We start from the raw sequence: 26,962 nt of genomic DNA on the forward strand, positions 1-26,962 counted from the left end.
CAGCCCCTCCCCGTCTCTCTCGCTCTCGGCCTCTCGCTCTCGGCCTCTCTCGCTCTCGCTCTCGGCCTCTCTCGCTCTCGGCCTCTCTTGCACTCGCGCTCGCTTCTCTCGCTCTCGCTCTCGGCCTCTCTCGCTCTCGGCCTCTCTCGCTCTCGGCCTCTCTCGCTCTAGGCCTCCCTCGCTCTCGCTCTCGGCCTCTCTCTGCTCTCGGCCTCTCTCGCTCTCGCTCTCGGCCTCTCTCGCTCTCGCTCTCGGCCTCTCTCGCTCTCGGCCTCTCTCGCTCTCGGCCTCTCTCGCACTCGGCCTCTCTCCGCTCTCGCTCTCGGCCTCTCTCGCTCTCGGCCTCTCTCGCTCTCGCTCTCGGCCTCTCTCGCTCTCGCTCTCGGCCTCTCTCGCTCTCGGTCTCGGCCTCTCTCGCTCTCGGTTTCTCTCGCTCTCGTGCTCGGCTTCTCTCGGTCTCGCTCTCGGCCTCTCTCGCTCTCGCGCTCTCGGCCTCTCTCGCTCTCGCTCTCGGCCTCTCTCGCTCTCGCTCTCGGCCTCTCTCGCTCTCGTCCTCTCTTGCTCTCGGCCTCTCTCGCTCTCGGCCTCTCTCGCTCTCGCTCTCGGCCTCTCTCGCTCTCGCTCTCGGCCTCTCTCGCTCTCGGTCTCGGCCTCTCTCGCTCTCGGTTTCTCTCGCTCTCGCGCTCGGCTTCTCTCGCTCTCGCTCTCGGCTTCTCTCGCTCTCGCTCTCGGCTTCTCTCGCTCTCGCTCTCGGCCTCTCTCGCTCTCGCTCTCGGCCTCTCTCGCTCTCGGCCTCTCTCGCTCTCGGCCTCTCTCGCTCTTGCCTCTCGGCCTCTCTCGCTCTCGCTCTCGGCCTCACTCGCTCTCGCTCTCCGCCTCTCTCGCTCTCGCTCTCGGCCTCTCTCGCTCTCGCTCTCGGCTCTCCCTCTCCCTCTCCCCGTCTCTCTCTCTCTCCTCTCCCCCTCTCCGTCTCTCTCTCTCTCCTCCCCCTCCCCGTCTCCTCTCTCTCTCCCTCTCCCCCCTCCCCGTCTCTCTCTCTCTCCCTCTCCCCCTCCCCGTCTCTCTCTCTCTCCCTCTCCCCCTCCCCGTCTCTCTCTCTCCCCCTCCCCGTCTCTCTCTCTCCCCCTCCCCGTCTCTCTCTCTCCCCTCCCTGTCTCTCTCTCTCCTCTCCCCCTCGCTCTCCTCTCTCCCTCCCCCCTCCCCTGTCTCTCTCTCCCCCTCCCCGTCTCTCCCCCTCCCCGTCTCTCTCTCTCTCCCCCTCCCCGTCTCTGTCTCTCTCCCCTCCGTCTCTCTCTCTCTCCCCCCTCCCGTCTCTCTCTCCCCCTCCCCGTCTCTCTCTCTCTCTCCTCTCCCCTCCCCGTCTCTCTCCCCCCTCCCCCGTCTCTCTCTCCCCCTCCCCTGTCTCTCTCTCTCTCCCCCTCCCCGTCTCTCTCTCTCTCTCTCCCCCTCCCCGTCTCTCTCTCTACCCCTCCCCGTCTTTCTCTCTCTCTCCCCTCCCTGTCTCTCTCTCTCCCCCTCCCCCTCCCCGTCTCTCTCTCTCTCCCCCTCCCCGTCTCTCTCTCTCTCCCTCCCCGTCTCTCTCTCTCTCCCCCTCCCCGTCTCTCTCTCTCCCCCTCCCCGTCTCTCTCTCTCTCTCCCCCTCCCCGCTCTCGCTCTCTCCTCCCCCTCCCTGTCTCTCGCTCTCGGCCTCTCTCACTCTCGGCCTCTCTCGCTCTCGGCTCTCTCGCTCTCGCCTCTCGCTCTCGGCCTCTCTCGCTCTCGGCCTCTCTCGCTCTCGGCCTCTCTCGCTCTCGGCCTCTCGCTCTCGGCCTCTCTCGCTCTCGGCCTCTCTCACTCTTGCTCTCTGGCCTCTCTCGCTCTCGCTCTCGGCCTCTCTCGCTCTCGCTCTCGGCCTCTCTCGCTCTCGGCCTCTCTCGCTCTCGGCCCCTCTCGCTCTCGGCCTCTCTCGCTCTCGCGCTCGGCTTCTCTCGCTCTCTGGCACTCTCGCTCTCTGGCACTCTCGCTCTCCTCTCACTGTCACTCTCGCACTCGCTCTCACACTCGCTCTCGCACTCGCACTCGCTCCCGCACGCGCTCTCGCTCTCGCACTCGCTCTCGCACCCGCTCTCGCACTCGCTCTCGCACCCGCTCTCGCACCCTGTCGCACCCGCTCTCGCTCTCGCACTCGCTCTCGCACCCTGTCGCACCCGCTCGCACTCGCTCTCGCACCCGCTCTTGCACTCGCTCTCGCTCTCGCACTCGCTCTCGCACTCGCTCTCGTCTCGCTCTCTGACTCGCTCTCGCACTCGCTCTCTCTCTCTCCTCTCTCTCACTCTCTCACTCTCTCTCTCACTCTCTCACTCACTCTCTGTCTCGCTGACTCTTTCTCTCTCACACTCACTCACACTCTCACACTCTCTGTCTCGCTGACGCGCTCTCTCTCTCTCACTCTCACACTCTCTCTCTCAGACTCTCCCCCTCCCCCCTACACACTCCCCCTCCCCCTGCACTCTCCCCCCCCTGCACTCTCCCCCCCGGCACTCTCCCCCCCCCCCCCCCCCCGGCGCTCTCCCCCCCCCCGGCACTCTCCCCCCCCCCCGGCACTCTCCCCCCCCGGCACTCTCTCCCCCCCCCCGGCACTCTCCCCCCCCCCGCTGGCACTCTCCCCCCCCCCCCACCCCGGCACTCTCTCTCTCCCCCCCCCCCCCCCACCCCGGCACTCTCCCCCCCCCCCCCCCGGCACTCTCCCCCCCCGGCACTCTCCCCCCCCCCCGCTGGCACTCTCCCCCCCCCCCCCCCCGGCACTCTCTCTCCCCCCCCCCCCCCCACCCCGGCACTCTTCCCCCGCCCCCCCCCCCCCCCACCGGCACTCTCCCCCCCGGCACTCTCCCCCCCGGCACTCTCCCCCCCGGCACTCTTCCCCCCCCGGCACTCTTCCCCCCCCCGGCACTTTCCCCCCCTGCACTCTTCCCCCCTGCACTCTTCCCCCCTGCACTCTTCCCCCCTACACTCTCCCCCCTGCTCTCTCCCCACTACACTGTCCCCCCTACTCTCTTCCCCCCTACACTCTCCCCCCTGCTCTCTCCCCCCTACACTCTCCCCCCTGCTCTCTCCCCCCTACACTGTCCCCCCTACTCTCTTCCCCCCTACACTCTCCCCCCTGCTCTCTCCCCCCTACACTCTCCCCCCTGCTCTCTCCCCCCTACACTGTCCCCCCTACTCTCTTCCCCCCTACACTCTCCCCCCTACTCTCTTCCCCCCTACACTTCAATTTAATTCAATTCAAATCGCTTTATTGGCATGATAAGGTACATCTTATGTTGCCAAAGCATCGAAAAACATTTATGGTTGAACACATAAACGCAGACCTATTCATACATTGTATAACCAGGTATATCCCTGAGTGTATAAATATACATTCGTATAATTTGTATATACTCTTTTCTTAGGTTTACTGGTTGTCCCTCTGTTTATGGCAAGCTGTACCATAGTGTGCCGCTAAGGTTACACAGTTTCTCTGTTCCCCTAGTAGGTATGGGAGTTTTTGGTCGTCATTCAAATTTCTGAATTCTGGGCATATTTGTGTGAATTTTTGGTAGAAATTCTCCCTGATGCCCTGATATTTTCCACAAGCTGTGATGAAGTGCATCTCTGTCTCCACCACTCCCTGACTGCAGTGAGAGCATATCCTGTCCTCTCTTGGCAGCCAGGTCTGTCTGTGTCTGCCTTTTTCGATGGCCAGGCTATGTTCACTAAGTCTGTACCTTGTTAAGGTTTTTCTCAGTTTGCTATCCTTTACCATGGTCAGGTATTCAGCCATGTTGTATTGTCTGTTTAGGGCCAAGTAGCAGTTGAGTTTGTTTTGGGTTTTTGTTGTTTCTGCCCAGTATGACAGGTATTTTTCCTTTTGCTTAGTGACAATTGTGTTGGGTCGAATTCTCTGTGCTACGATGTCACTGTCCTGGGGCTGGTTATTGTTAGTAGTGTTTGTGGTTGCTCCACTGAGTCCCAGGACTAGTTGACTGAGGGTATTCTTCTTTATGGTCCTCTCTTGGCATTTCAGGGCTTCGTAATGATAGCAGTGGGGGTTGCTCATTTTTAGGTGTTTCCAAAATTTGGTGGCTCTTTTTTGGATAGTAATTATTAATGGATATTGGCCTAGTTCTGCCCTGCATGCATTGTTTACGGTTTTCCTTTGAGTCCGGAGGATACTTTTACAGAATTCTGCATGTAGGATCTCAATTGGGTGTTTGTCCCATTTTGCAAATTCTTGTTGTGTTAGCGGTCCCCACACCTCACTTCCATAGTGTGCAATTGGTTCAATTACTGATTTAAAAATTTTGAGCCAAATGCTAATTGGGATTTCTATTTGGATTGATCTTTTAATGGAATAGAAAGCCCTTCTAGCTTTCTCTTTCAGTTCGTTCACTGCCAGATGAAAATTTCCCGTAGAGCTGATTTTTAAGCCCAAGTATGTGTAGTTAGTGGTTTGTTCAATTTTAGTTCCTAGTGTGAAATTTATTCTGGGTCCCTGATGTCTGGATCTTTGCTGGAACACAAGGACTTTGGTTTTTTGGTGGTTTATTGTCAGGGCCCAGGTCTGACAGAATGACTCCAGCAGATCCAGGTTCTGCTGTAGACCCTCCTTAGTTGGTGACAGCAGAACCAGGTCATCTGCATAGAGGAGGAATTTAACCTTGGATTCATATAGGGTGAGGCCGGGTGCTGTAGATTGTTCAAGTAGTTTTGCCAATTCATTTATGTACACCCTCCCCCCTACACTCTCCCCACTACACTCTCCCCCCTACACTCTTCCCCCCTACACTCTCCCCCCTACACTCTCCCCACTACACTCTCCCCCCTACACTCTCCCCCCCACTCACTCCCCCCTACACTCTCCCCCCTACACTCTTCCCCCCTACACTCTCCCCCCCCTACACTCTCCCCCCCCTACACTCTCCCCCCCTACACTCTCCCCCCCTACTCTCTCCCCCCCTACTCTCTCCCCCCCTACACTCTCCCCCCCTACACTCTCCCCCCTACTCTCTCTCCGGACACACGCACTCACACGCATGCACGCGCTCGCTCGCTCTCTCTCTCGGACACTCTCTTCCCCCTCTATAGTACTACCAAAGCTCAGATGCCACTACAGAAGTCCCTTCTTAATACAGTAGTACATTGCAGTCCCAAGCCCCCTAGGGCTTTCCCTCCTTACTGTACAACTGTCAAGTGCTGCAAAAGCTGAAAACCTACACTCCAATCCTCACAAACTTCAGGACCAATGCTCTTCGTGCTACTAAATCCTAGCACACCCTGCAAACCCGATGTTGGCAAAATCCAGTTTGAAAAATAGAGTTTGATGCTAACCTCTGGACCTTCACCACTTCATCCCCCACACCCCACATACCGTGGTAGCAAAATCCATCTGTCTTCCCAGTGCTGCTAAACCACAAACCTACCCGTAATCCTCGTCAACCTCCAATCTTGTACATTTTGCCTATCATCTTGCTTTGTATCCTACATTTTGATAAAAGGCAAGAGATAAAAATTGAGTACATAGATAAAGTGAGAAGAATATCCTCTGACTCACCTTGTGCAGCTGGACATAATCCAAGACCATTTGTTTAAATATGCTGTATGCACATGTAGTAACAAATATTTTTATCAAGTTCTTTAGATGCCTTGAATTATACAACACAGCAATATTGTACCTTTTTTTCCTTCAGCGTCCCATTACAGCCATCTGCTGGGGTCACCGTGACTCACGTTTGTTCCTTGCTTCTGGACCTGCACTATATGTTGTTCGAGTGGAGCACAGGATTGCCAACTTGCAATTATTATGTCAACAGGCTATAGCCATTTCTCTGCGTGATGAGAAAGACTGCAGTAAATTAACACTGCCACCTCGCCTTTGCTCATACCTCACTGCTGCCTTTGTATCAACAATTAAGGTATTTAATTACTATTTTTATTTAAAGCTTCAAGCTGCAGAATCTTATGAGATCAGAGCTGGATATTAAAAAAAATAACATATTGGTGCAACATCAAAAGATGTTACTTTCATTTCCTCAGCGGGCCTGATGCAAGATCAATACTCTTATATTGCATTCCCCACATACTACTGGAGCAAGTCCAGGTAACTGGCAGAAGGAATTGTGGAAACAATGTCACTTAAGCCCTCACGAGTGTTACGGAGCTGGTAGCGTAACTCACACATTGTGCTACTTAAAAAGAACACCCCTCCTACAACTTTTTATTTCTGTTCCCCATTGTTTGTTCAGGCCATACCTCAGCAGTTTCCAGTACTGAAGTCATCAGCCCGGATTTTGCAGTGGGTAATGAAGGCGAACTGTCAACGTGTGCCATCATTACCCCTCTGAAACTGACTGCAACTTCAGGAATTAGCACATCCTGATATTTCAGTTTCTATCATAATCTTGTCGCAATCTTTATTTCGCTTTCTAACAGTTTTAAAAAGTGAAGATAATCAGTGCTATTTTATTTGTGGTGTGCACAGAGCGGCATTAAATGGAGTGCACATAAACAGAGTGTTTTATTTGGGAATTTGGGAAGAGTGGGAATTTCTAGTAAGTATTAGGTAAGTAGAAGCTGTAAAAAGTGAAATTTAGTTTAACATTTTGGTTTAAACCTAGAACTTTAAAAACTGTAGTTAACAGAAGCTGCCTGCCAGTGGCAGTTAACTGTCAGTAAGCCGTAAGTGTTTGTCTTGAATAGGCGCTAATCACCAGGAGCAGGGGAGCTGAGTCAATACCTGTAAATTGGGTCAGGCTCCTAGAGTATAAAAGTAAACAGTTCTGCAGAGCACAGAGCATTCTACACAGAGCGGGATTAAACGGAGTGCGTGCAAACAGAGTGTTATGTTTGGGAATTTGGAAAGAGTGGGAATTTGGAGAAAAGGAGGAAGGAGTTGCTGCTTTTTGCCTACACTACTTCACAGAATCACAGAAACCCCACAGTGCAGATAGAGGCCATTTCGGCCCATCGAGCCTGCACCGACACATATCCCACCCGATCCCCGTAACCCCTACACCAACACATATCCCACCCTATCCCCGTAACCCCACGTATTTAATCCCCCGAACACTAAGGGTCAATTTATCATAGCCAATCACCCTAACCCGCACATCTTTGGACTGTGGGAGGAAACCGGAGCACCCGGAGGAAACCCACGCAAACACGGAGAATGTGCAAACTCCACACAGACAGTCACCCGAGGCCGGATTCGAACCCGGGTCCCTGGTGCTGTGAGGCAACAGTGCTAACCACTATGCCACTTATAGTGCTTTGTGTTACAATTTCATAACCCATAACTTAATCTAGATCAAGTAAGTCGTCAAGAAACTAAACTATAAACGAAGTTACTTAAAAACAAATTTAATTACATTTAATTAAATAGAACAAGGTCATATAGGGATGGCAGTGCAGGTGGTGTGCTGCAACTGCAGCATGTGGGAGTTTGTGGAGAGCATTGTGATCCCAGACAACCACATTTGCAGTAAGTGCCTGCATCTTGAGGAACTTCAGCTCAGAGTTTTTGAGCTGAAGTCTTGAGGTGCAGACATTGCGGGACATCAGGGATGGGGAGAGTTACCTGGACACTTTGATCCAGGAGGCAGTCACAGCCCTTAGGTTAGGTAGTGGTACAGGTCTGGTTAGTGGTCAGGGACAAGACGGTGTGACTGCAACTCAGGCAGGTTGGAGGAGCCTTGGAATTTGTTCTTACCCAACAGGTATGAGCTTCTTGCTGCCTGTATGGATGAGGGAAAGCCTGTAGGATGGATGAGCAAGCTGACCATGGTGCAGGAGGCCAGTCAAGTGGGGGGAGTGAAAGGGAATGTAGTTATGGTAGGGGACAGTATAGTCAGAGGGATAGATACTGTTCTCTGCAGCCGCGACCAGGAGTTCTGAAGGTTGTGTTGCCTGCCAGGGTTAAAGACATCTCCTCGCGGCTGGAGAAGAACTTGGAGTGGGAAGGGGAAGATCCAGTTGTCGTGGTCCACGTAGGAACCAACAACATAGGTAGAACTAGGAATGGGGTCTGCTGAGAGTTTTTGAGGAGTTGGGGTCCAAATTAAAACGCAGAACCTCAAAGGTAATAATATCTGGATTGTTACCTGAGCCACGTGCTAATTGGCATAGGGATAAGCAGATTACAAGTTTAACTGCGTGGCTCAAAGAATGGTATGAGAGGCAGGGGTTTTGCTTCATGGGGCACTGGCACCACTGCTGGGGAGAGAGGAAGCTGTTCCATTGGGACGGGCTCCACTTAAACCGGGCTGGGACCAGTGTCCTGGCAAACTGAATAACTACGGCAGTAGACATGGCTTTAAACTAATGAAGGGGTGGGGGCGGGGTGGGGGGGTGGGGTCGGAGGATTCGGGAAAGGGTAAATTTAAAAGCAGCGAGAAAATTTTTCTAGAGCATAGCAGAGTTTTGTGGTAAAAATAAGCAGAGTGGGTCAGGAAGGGAGCGAGAGTAACAAAGGTAATAGGGCATCAGTGACTAAGGTGACATTAGGGAAAAATAGAAAAAAGTCAAAGCTAAAGGCACCATATCTGAGTGCGCAAAGCATTTGCAACAAAATAGATGAATTAATAGCGCAGATAGAAATGAATAGGTTTGATCTAATAGCCATTACAGAGAAGTGATTGCAAAGTGACCAAAGTTGAGAACTAAATATTCCAGGATACTTAACTTTTAGAAGAGATGGAAAATGGAAGAGGAACAGGGATAGCCCTGATAATAAAGGATGGGATAAAGACAGTAGAGAGAAAGGATCTTAGCTCTGAAAATCAAGAAGTAGAATCAGTTTGGGTGGAGCTAAGAAACAGCAAGGGGCAGAAAACATTGGTGGGAGTTGTTTATAGGCTCCCAAACAGTAGTTGTAATGTAGGGCAGGGTATAAATCAGGAAATTAGAGACGCATGTAACAACAACAACTTGTATTTATGTAGCGCCTTTAACATAGTAAAACGTCCCAAGCCGCTTCACAGGAGTATTAAAAGACAAAAGAATTTGACATCGAGCCACATAAGGAGAAATTAGGGCAGGTGATCAAAAGCTTGGTCAAAGAGGTAGGTTTTAAGGAGCGTCTTAAAGGAGAAAAGAGAGGTAGAGAGGCGGATAGGTTTAGGCAGGGAATTCCAGAGCTTAGGGTCTTGGCATCAGATGGCACAGTCACCAATGGTGGAGCGATTATCATCAGGGATGCTCAAGACTGCAGATATCTCGGCGTGGGGTGGGGGTGCGGGGGTTGTGGGGCTGAAGGAGATTACAGAGATAGGGAGGGGCGAGGCAATGGAGGGATTTGAAAATAAGGACGAGAATTTTGAAATCAAGGCGTTGTTAAACTGGGAGTCAGTGTAGCTCCGCAAGCACAAGGTTGATGGGTGAACGGGACTTGGTGTGAGTTAGGACATGGGCAGCCGAGTTTTGGATGACCTCAAGCTTACGTAGGGTAGAATGTGGTAGGCCATCCAGGAGTGTGTCGGAATAGTCAAGTCTAGAGGTAACAAAGGCATGGATGAGGGTTTCAGCAGCGGATGAGTTGAGGCGGGGCGGAGACGGGTGATGTTGCGGAAGTGGAAATAGGCGGTCTTAGTTATGTTGCAGATATGTGGTCAGAAGATCATTTCAGGTCATATGACACCAAGATTGTGAACAGTGTGGTTCAGCCTCAGACAGATATGTTGGGGAGAGGGATGGAGTCAGTGACTAGGGAACGGAGTTTGTGGCGGGTTTCGGTCTTCCCAATATTTTATTGGAAAAAATTTCTGCTCATCCAGAACTGGATGTCGGACAAGCAGTCTGACAATTTAGAGACTGTGGCGGGATCGAGAGAAGTGGGGGTGAAGTAGAGCTGGGTGCCGTCAGCATACATGTGGAAACTGATGCCGTGTTTTCGGATGATGTCACCAAGGGGCAACATGTAGATGAGAAATAAGAGGGGGCCAAGGATAAATCCTTGGGGGACACCAGAGGTAGCGATGCAGGGCCGGGAAGAGAAGCCATTGCAGGTGATTCTCTGGCTACGATTAGATAGATAAGAATTGAACCAGGCGAGTGCAGTCCCACCCAGCTGGACGACGGAGGAGAGACATTGGAGAAGGATGGAGTGGTCAACCGTGTCAAAGACTGCAGACAAGTCAAGAAGGACGAGGAGGGATAGTTTACCTTTGTCACAGTCACAAAGGATGTCACCTTGCAGTAAAGGGGCCTTTAGGGAAGAGTGACCATAATATAATAGAATATCTTTAAATGCTAACCATTGCTTGTCTACCGTCATACCTTTTAATGCAGTTTCTGAATCTACCTTAGCCAACTGGCCCCTCATACCTACGTGGCTTGCTTTGTTTAGATTTAAGACATTAGTTTCAGATTTAACTAAATCACTTTTGAACTTAATATAATATAATATAATAGAAATGCTAACCAAGCAATGGTTAGCATTTAAAGAATTAATACATAATTTACATTCTTTTAAGACACAAAAACTCCACATGAAAAGTGGTCCAACCATGGCTAACAGGAGAAGTTAAAGATAGTATTAGATCAAAGGAACAGGCTTATAATGTTGCCAAAAAGAGTAGTAAGCCTGAGGATTGGGAGAATTTTAGAATTCAGTAAAGGAGGACCAAGACATTGATAAAGAAAGGGAAAATGGAGTATGAGAGTAAACTGGCGAAAAACATAAAAACAGACTGTAAAAGCTTCGATAGGAATATAAAAAGGAAAAGATTAGCGAAAGTACACGTGGGTCCCTTACATGCTGAGACTGGAGAAATTATAATGGGGAATAAGGAAATGGCAGAGAAATTAAACAAATACTTTGGCCTAGAAATTGAGTGCCCTTAGCGCCGATTTTGCGGCGCTAGAGGGCCTAGCGCTGCATTTGGCGCCGGCGCCGAAATTGCCTGGGGCCCTTACGCCGCGGTAGACCGGTAGCGCTGCGCCGGCACCGATGACGTCATCGGTGTGCGCAGCGTCCCGGTTGCCATGCCGACGGGCCCCAGCGCCGAAATTCAGTTGCGGCCGCCTCGCCCGTGACAGCCGCAACTAAGACTCTGGCAACAGAGTCTTACGAGTCTTTGCGCCGGCGCATTAAAGGCCCCGCGGCGGCCGGCCGCTTTCCCGCCGGCCGCCTGGCCGCAGCTCCCTCCCCGGACTTCCCCCCCCCCCCCCCCCCCCGGAACAGAAGCAAGCCCGGCACTTGTCCGAGGTGCCGGGCTCATTTTTTAAAAGATTTTCGCGGGCCGCGATCGGGTGCAGGCAGCTCCTCCTTAAGGGAAGGAGGAGGCCTGCACTTCCCGAGCCTGCTGCACCGCATCGGGTGCCGCAGCGCCGGAATTGCGGCGCGAAACGGCAGTTAGCGCCGATTTACCGCCGCAAAGACCCTTCAGTAGCGCCGGCAGCCGTTTGGGCGCGGCCCTGCTGAATTTTTGGCGCGCGCAGGGGGACTTAGCGCCGGCACTAACTTCCGGCGCTAAAGCCCTGGCTAAGCCAAAACTCAATTTCTAGGCCTTTGTGTCTGTCTTCACGGAAGAAGACGCAAAAATCCTCCCGGAAATGGTGGAGAACCAAGGCTCTAGCGAGAATGAGGAACTGAAAGAAATTCGTATTAGTAAAAAAATTGTACTGGAGAAATGAATGGGACTGAAAGCCGATAAATCCCCTGGACCTGATGGCCTACATCCTAGGGTTTTGAAAGAAGTGGCTACAGAGATAGTAGATGTCATCTTCCAAAATTCCATTGATTCTAGAATGGTTCCCGCAGATTGGAAGCTAGCAAATGTAACCCCACTATTTAAGAAAGGAGGAAGAGAGAAAACAGGGAACTACAGACCAGTTAGCCTGACATCAGTTGTAGGGAAAATGCTAGAATCTATTATTAAGGATGTGGTAACAGGGCACTTAGAAAATAATAATAGGATTGGGCAGAGTCAACACGGATTTATGAAAGGGAAATCATGTTTGACTAATCTGTTATGAGTTTTTTGAGGTTATAACTAGCAGAATAGATAAGGGGGAACCAGTGGATGTGGTGTATTCGGATTTTGAGAAGGCATTTGATAAGTTGCCACACGAGGTTATTCAACAAAATTAGGGCTCATGGGATTGGGGGTAATATACCAGCATGGATTGAGGATTGGTTGACGGACAGAAAACAGAGAGTAGGAAAAACCAGGTCATTTTCAGGTTGGCAGGCTGTAACTATTGGGGTACTGCAAGGATCAGTGCTGGGGCCTCAGCTATTCACAATCTATATCAATGATTTGGATGAGGGAACTAAATGTAATATATCCAAGTTTACTGATGATACGAAGCTAGGTGGGAATGTAAGTTGTGAGGAGGATGCAAAGAAGCTTCAAGGGGTTTCAGACAGGCTAAGTGAGTGGGCAAGAACATGGCAACTGGAATATAATGTGGAGAAATGTGAAATTATCCACTTTGGTAGCAAAGATAGAAAAGCAGAGTATTTTTTAAATAGTGAGAGATTGGGAAATGTTGGTGTTCAGAGGGACCTGGGTGTCCTTATACACGAATCACTGAATGTTAACATGCAGGTACAGCAAGCAATTAAGAAAGCAAATGGTATGCTGGCCTTTATTAGAAGAGGATTTGAGTATAAGAGTAAAGACGTCTTACTGCAATTATATATGGCTCTGGTGAGACCACACCTGGAGTATTGTGTACCGTTTTGGTCACCTTAACTAAGGAAGGATATACTTGTCATAGAGGGAATGCAATGAAGATTCACCAGACTGATTCCTGGGATTGGGGGGGGGCGGGGATTGTCCTATGAGGAGAGATTGAGTAGACTAGGCCTATATTCTCTGGAGTTTAGAAGAATGAGAGGTGATCTCATTGAAACTTACAAAATTCTTACAGGGCTTGACCGGGTAGATGCAGGGAACCAGGGGTCACAGTCTCAAAATAAGGGGTCAGATCTCTGTGGGCAGCTTTCTTTGAGGTCACCCATTGCATCGCTGCTGACTGCAAATTACAAGCCATTGACTTTACCCAACTTGGGATGGAGGAATTCTCCTTATCTACTACTTTCTAAAGAATCTCCTGGATTCAAGTACTGTAGCAAGACTAATTGCTCTTGGCAATCACTCTCATTCATAATGTCTCATCAAATAATTTAATGGTTGTTATCCATTACCTACCTCTGCTTTAATCCAGAGCTCAGACAAGGCTCTAGAACTTGGGAGCATAGTCTCCTTATAAGGGGCCGGCCTTTTAAGACTGAGATGAGGAGAAATTTCTTCACTCAGGGTTGTGAATCTTTGGAATTCTCTGCCCCAAAGTGATGTGGATGCTCAGTGGGTGAGTATATTCAAGGCTGAGATCGATAGATTTTTGGACTCCAGGGGAATCAAGAGATATGGAGATCGGGCAGGAATGTGGAGTTGAAGTCAAAGATCAGCCATGATCTTATTGAATGGCGGAGCAGGCTCGAGGGGCCGTATGGCCTACTCCTAATTCTTATGTTCTTATAAATCGGCTTATGATCTGGGAAGTCATCCTGAAACAACCTGCTGTTCAGAATAATTGCAGGGAACATCAAAGTAGGCCCATTATCTCAACTGCCTCGGCTTAATCTTTGCTTTCCTGTTGTGGAGGTGTTGGAACCTCCACAGTTGTTCTGTAGTTCTAAGACCAGAACACATTATTAGCCAGTACCAATCAGAGATCTAGTAAAGTGTCTTCCAAAAGGGCCACTTTCCCATTTCAGGAAGGTAATGTGGAGAATTGTGAAGTTATCCAATTTGGTAGGAAAAATAGGAACGCAGATTTTATTTAAATGGTGAGAGATTGGGAAATGTTAGTATTCAGAGGGCCCGAGTGTCCTTGAACACGAATCACTGAAAGGTAACGTGCAGATACAGCAAGCAATTAGGAAGGCAAATGGTATGTTAGCCTTTATTACAAAAGGATTGGAGTACAAGAGTAAAGAAGTCTTAATGCAATTATATAAAGCTTTGGTGAGACCACACCTGGAGTACAGTGCATAGTTTTGGTCTCCTTACCTAAGGAAGGATTTACTTGCTTTAGAGCGAGTGCAATGAAGATTCACCAGACTGATTACTGGGATTGGGGGGGGTGGGGATTGTCTTATGAGGAGAGATTGAGTAGCCTCGGCCTATATTCCCTAGAATTTAGAAGAATGAGAGGTGATCTCATTGAAACATATGACATTCTTACAGGACTTGACGGGATGTTTCCCCTGGCTGGGGAGTCTAGAACCAGGGGTCATAGTCTCAGAATAAGGGCTCAGCCATTTAGGACTGAGATGAGGAGAAATTTCTTCGCTCAAAGGGTTGTGAATTTTTGGAATTCTCTACCCCAGAGGGCTGTGCATGCTTAGTCATTGAGTATATTCAAGACACAGATCGATAGATTTTTGGATATTAAAGGATATGGGGCTAGTGCGGGGAAAGTGGAGATGAGGTAGAAAATCAGCCATGATCTTATTGAATGGCGAAGCAGGCTCAAGGGGCCATATGGCCTACTCCTGCTCCTATTTCTTATGTTCAGCATCTAGGCCCCAGGGCAAGGAATTGGTACCAACCAAGTTTAAACCAAATCCTACATCCAAGAGCAAAGAATTTGCACCTAAACGCCTATTATGGCCTAAAGATGCCTCCTTCATGAGCTGAAATTTCAAAGCAGTCTATCTTGACAATTTCCATCTCTCCTGCATCTCTTGTCGATAGTGCAGCAGTTCCTGGTGCTAACTTTCAGATGGCTCTTATATTTAAAGGAATGGCTGATCAGGGCTTCATTTCAAGAGTGAGCTCATACTCACGTTTTCTAAAAAAAAGTTTCCTTGGTAAATTGTTGGAGCCTTCACTCTTCCAAATGGCCATGGGGAAAAATAAATCACTACGCCAAGACCACGACCACTTCTCAGCTGTTCGGAGAGAACCTTGTGCTGCTGTTTCAGGTAGCAACGATAGAATAAATTCTGCAAGTTCTCAGTCTTGTAACCGTGTTAGTTGTAGTTCACAGCTCTCTTCAATTGGCTGTCATCTTGCAATGGTCCTTTCGATGCCTTTCAGCAACGCTTCCTCGTTGAACCTTATTTAGAGAGCTTCAGAACACAGTATGTTGTTGGGGTACGAATTGTAGCCTCCTCTATCTCGCAGTAGCAATACACATCTTGCTATGTAACTGGGGAACACACTCATTAGATAGTTGGACATAGAGCATACATAGACCTAAAGAACAGATGGTGGGTGGAGAAAGCGCAGGAGATCCAGCAGCTAGCTGACAACCATGACGTGCGTGGATTCTTTAGCGCAGTCAAGACCACCTACGGCCCAAGCACCCAAGGTCCTACCCCACTGCGAGCCAAGAATGGAGAGGTACTCATCAAGGACAGAGTGGTAGTCAGTGCCCGCTGGAAGGAGCACTTCGAAGACCTCCTTAACCGAGACTCTGTCTTCGACGCTAGTCTCCTCAAATCCAGCCCGCAGCATGCTACCCGCCACCATCTCGGCACAACCCCAGCCCAGCATGAAGTTGAAAAGGCCATCCGACAACTGATGAACAGCAAGGCCTCAGGAGCAGATGGAATCCCTGCCGAGGCACTAAAGCACTATTGGCGCGAATACATGAACTCATTTCTCTTTTTGGAAGGAGGAGAGCATGCCAGGGGATCTCAGAGATGCCATAATTGTGACCATTTTCAAGAAAGGCGACAAGTCCAATTGCGGTAATTACAAAGGAGATTCCCTGCTGTCTGCCACAGGGAAAGTCATCGCAAGAATCCTCCTCAATCGCCTTCTCCCAGTGGCTGAAGAGCTCCTCCCAGAGTCGTAATGCGGATTCCGCCCACTAAGGGGCACAATGGACATGATCTTCACTGCGCGTCAAATACAAGAGCAGGGAACAGCGCCATCTGCTGTCCATGGCCTTCTTTGACCTCACAAAGGCCTTCGACCCTGTCAACCGTGAGGGATTATGGAGTGTCCTCCTCAAATTCGGCTGCCCCCAAAAGTTTGTCACAATCCTCCACCTGCTTCGCAACGACATGCAAGCCGTGATCCTGATCAACGGATCCACCACAGACCCAATTCATGTAGGGACCAGGGTCAAACAAGGCTGTGTCATTGCACCAACGCTCTTCTCGATCATCCCTGCTGCAATGCTCCATCTCACCCTCGCTAAGGTCCCGCTGGAGTGGAGCTAATCTACAGAACAAACGGGAAACCGTTCAACTTCCATCGCCTCCAATCCAGATCCAAGGTCGTCCCATCCTCTGTCATCTAATTACTGTATGCAGACGATGCTTGCGTCTGCACACACTCAGAGGTTGAACTCCAAACCATCGTCAACACCTTCACCAAAGCGTACGAGAGCATGGGCCTTACACTAAACATCCGTAAGACAAAGGTCCTCTACCACCCTGCCCCCGCCACACAGTACTGCCCCCACCACCACCCCCTCTCCGATTATCAAAATCCACGTCGAGGCCTTGGGACAATGTGGACCACTTTCCATACCTCGGGAGCCTACTGTCAACAAGGGCAGACGTTGATAATGAAATCCAACACCACCTTCAATGTGATAGTGCAGCTTTCAGTCGCCTGAGGAAGAGAGTGTTTGAAGACACGCCCTCCTGTATGCTTCAGAGACATGGACCATGTGCAGCAGGCACCTCAAAGCACTGGAGAGGTACCACCAACGCTGCCTCTGCAAGATCCTGCAAATCCATTGGCAGGATAGGCGCACCAACGCCAGTGTTCTCGCTCAGGCCAACATCCCCAGCATCGAAGCTTTGACCACGCTCGATCAGCTCCGATGGACGGGCCACACCATCCGCATGCCCGATACGAGACTCCCAAAGCAAGCGCTCTACTCGGAGCTCCGATACAGCAGGAGAGCCCCAGGTGGGCCGAGGAAACGCTTCAAGGACACCCTGAAAGCCTCCTTGAAGAAGTGCAACATCCCCTCCTGACACCTGGGAATCCCTGGCCTAAGACCGCTCAAAGTGGAGGAGAAGCATCCGGGAAGGCACCGAACACCTTGAGTCTCTTCGCCGGGAGCAAGCGGAAGCCAAGTGCAAACGGCGGAAGGGGCGCACATCAACCCAAGCACCCCACCCACCCGCCCCTTCAACTACCGTCTGCCCCACCTTTGACAGAGACTGTAGGTCCCGCATTGGACTCATCAGATGTCACCTGAGAACTCATTTTTAGCATGGAAGCAAGTCATCCTCGGTTCCGAGGGACTGCCTAAGAAGAAGAGAAGGACATAGAGCATACCATTTTCAAATCAGTCAGCATGGAAAACTGGCTGGACCTGTGAGCAGTTTTCTTGACTCTTTCATTTTAGAGACAAGATTTATCACTAATTTGTAAATCTGTAGGGTGACGTGCTTATGCATTCTTTTCTGCAATACCCTGCAACTCAATCTCTGGTGCTAGAATTTGCCTCTCTCTCCCCCCCACCCCCCATCCCCAGAAAAAGTAATGTCCAAGTTCGAGAGGTAGTTCCCTCTTTTTGCTCCCCAAGGACTTGTGTAAAACTGGAGAATGATTTGTTTCTTATGGAGTACCATGTGTGCCTCTTGGTAATTCTGTTCCTTCCATTGCCATTTCTTGAGTTAACTTCAAAAAGTTAGACCACCAAATTTTGCAATCTTTTATGTAGCGACATTGTTCAGACTCTTCTAAAACAAGAACTTTGACAAATCTTGTTGAATCCGTGTGTTAATGGAGACATGGAATGCAGGAGTTGATTTAACAAGTGTTTACTGAACAAAGTCTGGAGGTGAACTAACTATACAAGACGCTATACAGGCTTATATACCCGAGTGGTCACTACCGGTTCTACAGTACACGGGCTTCAAAAAAACATAGTTCCTCTTAAAGGTACATACACTACAATTCCTCCCCTTTTAGATAAATAGCACATAACATTTTAAGTAATCATTAAATAACATTTTTACAAGAACAATAATCGACACATTTGCTGAAGTTAATCAATTACAAATTCAGTCTCTCTGGAGGCTTCCTGACTCGGTCCGGATAACGTCTCGGTGGTGTAGTAGGTTTCGGTGGTGTAGTAGGTTCTTTTGGCAAAGTCAATTCAGCTTGAATGCCAGTGTCGGGTTCATCTGGTTCCAGTATCACCGGATCGGAGGTAGATACTATGGGAATCTCTGCTTCATCACTAGGCGTATAGAGTTGTGGTGTAGGTTATTCCCTTTTCGGATGACTGTATGATCTGGTCAGCATGGCGCCTTATTATGCTTTCTCCAATGTCCACGGTATACATCAGCGGTCCTAGTCGTGTGCAAATAGTTCCAGGCTGCCATTTCTCGGTACGGTAGTCCCGGGCCAAAACTTGTTGACCTATCTGGAAGGTTCTAGTTGGCCTTTCATTCATGCTTTGAAATTGCTGGTTCTCTACGTCCCTTCTGATGTTTGGCTTGATCAAATCCAGCCGGCATCTTAGTCTTCTATTGAAAAACATCATGGCGGGGGTTTGATTTGTAACCACATGTGTTGCATTCCTGTACGCAAACAAGAAGTTATCTACCTTATGTTGTAGATTTATGTCTTCATTACCCATGGCCTTTATGGCCTTCTTGAAGGTCTGGACAAACCTTTCAGCTAATCCATTGGTGGCGGGATGGTATGGGGCGGACGTGTAGTGCTTAACCCCATTGTTTTTTAAGAACTTCCTGAATTCTTCGGATACAAATTGCGGTCCATTATCAGAACAGATCTGTTCAGGCAGCCCATTCCTGGCGAATATGGTTCTTAATACTGTGATGGTTTTTCCCGTGGTGGTGGAGGACATCTTTATTACCTCCGGCCACTTGGAGTGTGCATCCACCGCGATTAAGAACATTGAGTCCATAAATGGACCAGCAAAGTCGATATGTACCCTTTGCCATGGAGATGAGGGCCACTCCCATGGATGTAGAGGGGCTTGTGGTGGGGCGTTTTGGACCTTCTGGCATCCTAGACAGCTCTTGGTAATTTCTTCGATGTCTCCATCGATACCTGGCCACCACACAAACGCTCTGGCTAAGTTCTTCATTTTCACTCCACCCAGATGCCCCTCGTGAAGCTCCTTTAGCACTTTATCCTGGAGTTTGGGTGGAATCACCACTCTGGATCCACACATCAAGGTTCCTCGGCACACTGACAGCTGTTCTCTTCTTTGTGAGAATGCTGGCAACAGTGGTTCGCCATGTGCTGGCCATCCCTTCACCGTTAAATCGTAGACTCGTGAGAGAGTCGGGTCATTTCTCGTTTCTTTTTCAATGGTAGAATTTGTCACTGGTAGACATTCCACTCTGGTTGAGTGGAACATCTCCACTGGGTCCACTGTAGGCGTCTCTTCTACCGTTGGCAACGGTAGGCGCGATAACCCGTCAGCATTCCCATGCTGTTTTGTTCCTTTGTATTCTATGTCATATTGGTGTGCCCTGAGGAAAAGGGACCACCTCTGTAGCCTTTGCGCTGTCATAATGGGAACGCCCTTTTTAGGGTTGAATATGGAGACGAGGGGTTGATGGTCAGTCAACAAGGTAAATTTTTGTCCGTGTAGGTAATGGTTGAATTTCTTCACCCCCCACACCAGGCTGAGTGCCTCCCTGTCGATCTGGGCATAGTTACGCTCAGCTGAGTTCAATGAGCGTGACGCAAAAGCTATCGGCCGCTCCGAGCCATCAGGGAACCTATGCGATAATACCGCTCCCACGCCGTAAGGGGATGCATCGCACACCAGTCTGATTGGCAGTGATGGGTTGTAATGAGCCAAAACTTCCTTGGACGTGATCAAGCCTTTGCATTTATGGAAGGCACGTTTACAGTCTTCGCTCCATTTCCAAATTACTCCCGTTTGTAGCAGTGCGTTAAGAGGGTGCAGACCCGTTGACAAGTTCGGTAAAAATTTATGATAGTAATTTATTAATCCCAGGAATGACCTTAATTGTGAGACATTTTCAGGCGCTGGGGCTTTTACGACCGCTTCAATTTTTTCAGGTGACTTATGCAACCCTTCTTCGTTAATGACATGGCCACAATATGATATTTGTTTCTGGAAAAATTGGCAAGGTGCTCGTTGTCGTTTTCTCCTGTTACAAGGATGTCGTCTAGGTAGCATTGAGTCCCTGGAATCCCTTGCAGGACTTGCTCCATAGCTCTTTGCCAGATAGCTGGAGCTGATGCTACTCCGAAAACCAGTCGATTGTACTGGTACAGGCCTTTGTGTGTGTTTATCGTGAGATACTTTTTAGCGGCCTCCTCAACCTCCATCTGTAGATATGCCTGTGCCAAGTCCATTTTGGTGAAACATTTCCCTCCGGATAGTGAGGCGAAAATATCTTCTATCCTCGGATACTGTACCGTGTGAAGAACCGGGTTTACAGTCACCTTGAAGTCCCCACAGATGCGAATTTTTCTCTGTTCTTCAGATTTATCATTATTCAACGTTTTCTAAATGACCGGGACGATGGGTGTTGCCCACTCGCTCCAATCTACCTTGGATAACACGCCTGCTTTTTCCAAATTCTCCAGCTCTGCCTCGACTGCTGGACGAATTGCGTATGGCACCGGCCTTGCCTTAAAAAACTTGGGAATTGCCGCATCTTCCACTTTTATTGAGGCGGTGGCGCCTTTCAGGGTTCCTAGTTCCTGTTGAAACACTTCTTTGGGTTAGCCAAGATTTCTTTTAATCGTCCAGGTATGACATCATCATCATTTTTTTTCTTACTGGTCACCGTCAGTGCCTGAATGGAGTGCCAGTCTAAACGTATCTTTCTGATCCATTCACGTCCCAACAACGGTGGACCACCATCTTGCAGAACGTATAAATACAACTTCTGTATTTCCTTGCCGTTGTATACAACAGGCACCCTTATTTTCCCTCTGGGGTATACTTTCTGCCCCGTATATGTCTTCAAGATAATGGATGTGTCTTTCAAAGGTATATGCGGAAATAGCCGCTCGTAATCCCGTCGACTTATGACGGCCAGAGCTGATCCTGTATCTAGCTCCATTTTAACTGGGGACCCCGCTATCGTGAGGGTAACCCAAATGGTCTGGTAATCTTCTTTGGCAATTCCATTATGTAATTTGAGACAGCTTATTCTCTTGTTTCCGGAGTCGCTATCGCTCTTCTGGTCTTCGGAGCTACTGTCCGTCATCATTTGTACCTTTCTGTACTTTTCCTTATTGACCTTTTTATTGTCAGCGGATTTTTTTCTAGATCTGCATACACGTGCAATATGTCCCATCTTTCCGCATTGCCTGCATGCTTTGTCCTTGAACCAGCAGTCCCTCTGGTCATGGGTGGATCTGCCGCAGCGATAATATCTCTCGAAACCCCGTGTCATTTCATGGGTGCCGAAGTCCTGTGGCTTTTGCTGTATCTCTGCAGCTCCTCTTGCTGCTGCTTCGTATGATACAGCCACACTGAAAGCCTTGTCCAGTGTCAAATCTTTCTCAGAAAGTAGTCTTTTCTGTGTTCCTTCGCTTAGGAGACCGCAGACGAATTTGTCTCGTAGAGAATCTGCCAGTTCTGCCCCGAATTGGCAGTGCTTTGACAGCTTTCATAATTCGGTGAGGTAATCAGCGTTACTTTCATTCTTGTGCTGATTCCTCCTGAAGAATTTGAATCGTTCCGCTATCAGCAGCGGTGTTGGGTTTAAGTGCTCCTGTAGGTTATCAACAATCTCCTTAAAATTCTTGTCCATCGGTTTGGCTGGAGTGATCAAGTTTCGTAACAGCCCGTATGTCCTTGCGCCCATCAGATTTAGAAGTACCGATGCCTTTTTATCATCCGTTACTTCATTCGCTTTGCAATATACCTCCACTCTTTCCACATATGTGGTCCAATCCTCTATATCACTATCGAAAGCAGTAATATTGCCAGTCTTAGGCATTCTGAAAATCAAAAATGGCGCCTCCCGCACTTTTCCTTCTTCCCTGCCGAGTCAAGATGGCGCCTCCCGCGCTTTCCCGCCGCTGCCGCTGCTGCCAACGCTGTTCTCCGCGGTATTTCTATTTTTTTATTTTTTTATTTACACATATATTTGAAACAGTTTCTCCGTCACTTGGAGAATCGTTCCCGTCGGACCCTCTGGGACTTTCCCCTCCCTCTGCTCGGTCCGAACGCCGACCTGCTTTGCAGCGCCGGCCGTCTCCTGAGTGCTCCACCCTCTGTCTCTGTTTGCTTCTGCTTTCCGACTCGCTGCCCGGCCCCGCTGCAGAGCCACCCGATTGAGCCCCAGCCCGCCGCCCAGGAAGGATCAGTGCACTACCTGCCACCAGCCCGTTTAGCTGGTGAAACCACAGTTTATTTTATTTTTATTTTTTTTCTTCGACCTTCGTCTGAGGAATCGATCTCCTTGAGGTGCTGCCGAATTGCAGGTAAGTTCGTTTCTAACTCGTCGCCACTGTTGAATCCGTGTGTTAATGGAGACACGGAATGCAGGAGTTGATTTAACAAGTGTTTACTGAACAAAGTCTGAGTTGAACTAACTGTACAAGACGCTATACAGGCTTATATACCCGAGTGGTCACTACCGGTACTACAGTACACAGGGGCTTCAAAAAAACATAGTTCCTCTTAAAGGTACATACACTACAAATCTGTCCTCAGTGCAGATGTTAGGTACATTGATAGGTGCAACCTCCTCCATGGAGAATACTAAATCATCATGGTGTGTAGCGTATGTAAATTAAGAAGGCCTTAATAGGGTTGTTATTCTTTGAATGCAAACCGTTCTCCTTATATATTGTATATATCTCCCTAACCAGTCCCTACTTGTCCCTTCAAAAGTTGCAGAGTTTCTTTATTTAATGCATTCAAAGTTATTTTTCTATTGTGATTGTTATACTTGTGTATATTACTGTGCTTATGCTGGAAAGAAAATAGATGATGTGCAGATCAGGTGTGCTATTTTATACTCCGAGAGGGGAAGAATTGGTCAGGTCAGTGTCCTGAAGATCACCAATGCTTATCCATCTTAAAGGATTATTTCTTTTTCAATTCCTTTGGGAATCTGTGCTCATCTTTGTGGTATGTGGAGATTCTGTCCCATTTGAAGATGACCTACTTCCTGCTTATAGTCAATATTTTCCACAAGCAAGGTTAACAGGCAGAGGATTTTATGCATTGAGGTTTTATTTACCTAATAATCACCATTTGTAAGATTAGTTATGTTGAGATCACTTCTGGCTGCGGGCTGTTTATGTACATACTGTATCTAAATCAACAATGCTGCTGAAGCTGGAATTTGCATTTTGACTCCTGACTCGAGTATTTGAACGCTAATCATTTGTAGGCTGATTGAATGTTTTCCCAAAATTTTGCCATTTGTTCCTAGCCTATTTAGTTTTCTATATTTGGGAACATTTCTACGTTCAATTTATTGCAAATGTTGCCAGATTTAACAAGCAACACTAAGTTTGAAGTAGTGAACAGAAAGGGCCTGACCATGCAAAATGGAGCCTGTTGTCCAAAGCTCTACACTGAGCCACATAAGCAATCTGACTGTAGCACAATGGAAGAAGCCTACTGGTAGAGCTTGGCTTTTTGTACTAGATACCGCATGTCAAATAGTATCCAGTTTAAGCCAAGTCAAGTAGTCCAGTGGAAGCAAAAAATAGCCTTACAAATCTCATTTTAAATTAGAACAAGTGGTTAAAAAGAGTATTCTGCTCTTAATCCCCACCAGAAGAGAATGCTGGGGAAAGGGTACTGGAGTGGATTACCAAACTGTCGTTTCACCTCTAGAACCTGGGGTTGAATGCCGCTCAGCCTGATGAGATGAAAGTCTTTCTTCCACCATAAGGGTCCTAAGGGGGTATGTATTTTGGCAATCTTAACTGACTTCCTGGTAGGCATGAAGTCACAGTGAAATCTGTCGTCAATTTGGTAAAATAGTATTAATTTGGAGCCCCACAAATGCTGTAGAGAAACACAGTGGAAAATTCAAATACATCAGCCTGCTCCTGTTCCGGTGTAAGTCACACAAGTGCATTAGAGAGTGCTGTTCAGGGGCTTGGGGTTGGTTCAGGCATGTTGTTGGAACAGATTAGAGGGGGGGATGCTTTACAGAAGTCCTTGTTGCACCTTGGCAGTACTGGATGTTGGCATTGGGTTTCAAAAGGGGAGTGACATTTACCAAATAAGAAAATTCATCAGTTCTGTTTGGCTTTGTTGTGTGTCACCGAAATGTGATGCTTATGAATTAAATTGGTTAGTTAAGTAATTGCTGCTTGTATCTTTGTTTAGCCTCCCATCCCAGACCCAAATAATATGCGGGATTTTGTCAGTTACCCGACAGCAGGAAACGAAAGACTGCACTGCACCATGAAGCGTACAGAAGATGACCCAGAAGTCGGGGGGCCATGCTACACCCTGTACCTGGAATACTTGGGTGGACTTGTGCCAATTTTAAAAGGAAGGAGAATAAGCAAGCTTCGACCAGAGTTTGTCATAATGGACCCCAAAACCGATGGTAAAGCAGGTGTGAACAGCTTTTGATTTAAAATTGAAGCACAAAAATTTAGAATTGGCTAATTTTCTGCAGTACACTTCACACGAATTGTAACATGATACTGAGCACTAATTATAATACGGTACTGAGCACTAATTATAACATGGTACTGAGCACTAATTAAACACGGTAATGAGCACTAATTATAACATGGTACTGAGCACTAATTATAACACGGTACTGAGCACTAATTATAACACAGTACTGAGCACTAATTATAACACGGTACTGAGCACAAATTATAACACGGTACTGAGCACTAATTATAACACGGTACTGAGCACTAATTATAACACGGTACTGAGCACTGATTATGACACGGTACTGAGTACTAACTTTAACACGGTACTGAGCACTAATTATAACACTGCTGAGCGCTAATTATAACACGGTACTGAGCACTAATTATAACACGGTACTGAGCACTAATTATAACATGGTACTGAGCACTAATTATAACACGGTACTGAGCACTAATTATGACACGGTACTGAGCACTAATTATAACATGGTACTGAGCACTAATTATAACACGGTACTGAGCACTAATTATAACATGGTACTGAGCACTAATTATAACACGGTACTGAGCACTAATTATAACACGGTACTGAGCACTAATTATGACACGGTACTGAGCACTAACTTTAACACGGTACTGAGCACTAATTATAACACTGCTGAGCGCTACTTATAACACGGTACTGAGCACTAATTATAACACGGTACTGAGCACTAATTATAACATGGTACTGAGCACTAATTATAACACGGTACTGAGCACTAATTATGACACGGTACTGAGCACTAACTTTAACACGGTACTGAGCACTAATTATAACACGGTGCTAAGCACTAATTATAACACGGTATTGAGCACTAATTATAACACGGTACTGAGCACTAATTATAACATGGTACTGAGCACTAATTATAACAGCGTACTGAGCACTAATTATAACATGGTACTGAGCACTAATTATAACACGGTACTGAGCACTAATTATAACGGTACTGAGCACTAATTATAACACAGTACTGAGCACTAATTATAACACGGTACTGAGCACTAATTATAACACGCTACTGAGCACTAATTATAACACGCTACTGAGCACTAATTATAACATGCTACTGAACACTAATTATAACACGGTACTCAGCACTAATTATAACATGGTACTGAGCACTAATTATAACACTGTATTGAGCACTAATTATAACATGGTACAGGAAACTTTCTGATATCCGGCACTGACGGGACCGAGCTGGTGCCGTACCATCAAAACTGCTGTACAAACCAGCGCTAATGTTAAAACATATGGAGCTTTTGAGCTCCGTATGAATCAACAAGCCCTGTTGCTTAGAAACAGCTTCAAAATAGTCTGCTGCAGCTTAAAAGCGTCTCTGCAGCTAAGCAACAGCTTCAGCTAGACCTTGCAGAGCCTGACTGGAAAAAAAAAAGTAATGAGAAGTAAAAAAAACTTGTAGGAAACGGCTCCTCAATTTTGCCGGTAGATACAGCTTTCCAGACATTTAACCTCCGGTTAAACGAAAGTTTCCTGTACTGAGCACTAATTATAACATGGTACTGAGCACTAATTATAACATGGTACTGAGCACTAATTATAACATGGTACTGAGCACTAATTATAACACGGTACTGAGCACTAATTATAACACGGTACTGAGCACTAATTATAACACGGTACTGAGCACTAATTATAACACGGTGCTGAGCACTAATTATAACATGGTACTGAGCACTAATTATAACACGGTACTGAGCACTAATTATAACATGGTACTGAGCACTAATTATAACATGGTACTGAGCACTAATTATAACATGGTACTGAGCACTAATTATAACACGGTACTGAGCACTAATTATAACACGGTGCTGAGCACTAATTATAACATGGTACTGAGCACTAATTATAACACGGTACTGAGCACTAATTATGACACGGTACTGAGCACTAATTATAACATGGTACTGAGCACTAATTATAACACAGTACTGAGCACTAATTATAACATGGTACTGAGCACTAATTATAACACGGTACTGAGCACTAATTATGACACGGTACTGAGCACTAATTTTAACACGGTACTGAGCACTAATTATAACACGGTGCTGAGCACTAATTATAACACGGTATTGAGCACTAATTATAACATGGTACTGAGCACTAATTATAACACGGTACTGAGCACTAATTATAACACGGTACTGAGCACTAATTATAACACGGTACTGAGCAAAAATTATAACATGTTGTTGAGCACTAATTATAACAAGGTGCTGAGCACTAATTATAACACGGTACTGAGCACTAATTATAACATGGTACTGAGCACTAATTATAACATGGTACTGAGCACAAATTATAACATGGTGCTGAGCACTAATTATAACACGGT

General features: G+C 47.7%; 1 protein-coding gene across 6 annotated transcripts in view; it reads left to right on the plus strand.

Annotated features, from left to right (window-relative positions):
• The window catches only part of LOC147121665 (tubby-related protein 4-like), a 426,260-nt gene that overhangs the window by 304,325 nt on the left and 94,973 nt on the right, over positions 1-26,962 (plus strand). For 5 of the 6 annotated variants that reach the window (XM_085982109.1, XM_085982112.1, XM_085982111.1 and 2 more), the window contains 2 exons: positions 5,706-5,930; positions 24,268-24,502. In XM_085982109.1, the coding sequence (XP_085838235.1) occupies positions 5,706-5,930; positions 24,268-24,502 (460 nt within the window). The remainder of the gene's footprint in view (positions 1-5,705; positions 5,931-24,267; positions 24,503-26,962) is intronic. The other variant, XM_085982110.1, reaches the window with a different exon arrangement.

The sequence above is a fragment of the Somniosus microcephalus genome, chromosome 3 (genome assembly GCF_052327205.1).
Source record: "Somniosus microcephalus isolate GS21.2 chromosome 3, FLI_Smic_1.0, whole genome shotgun sequence".
Taxonomy (NCBI): Eukaryota; Metazoa; Chordata; class Chondrichthyes; order Squaliformes; family Somniosidae; genus Somniosus; species Somniosus microcephalus.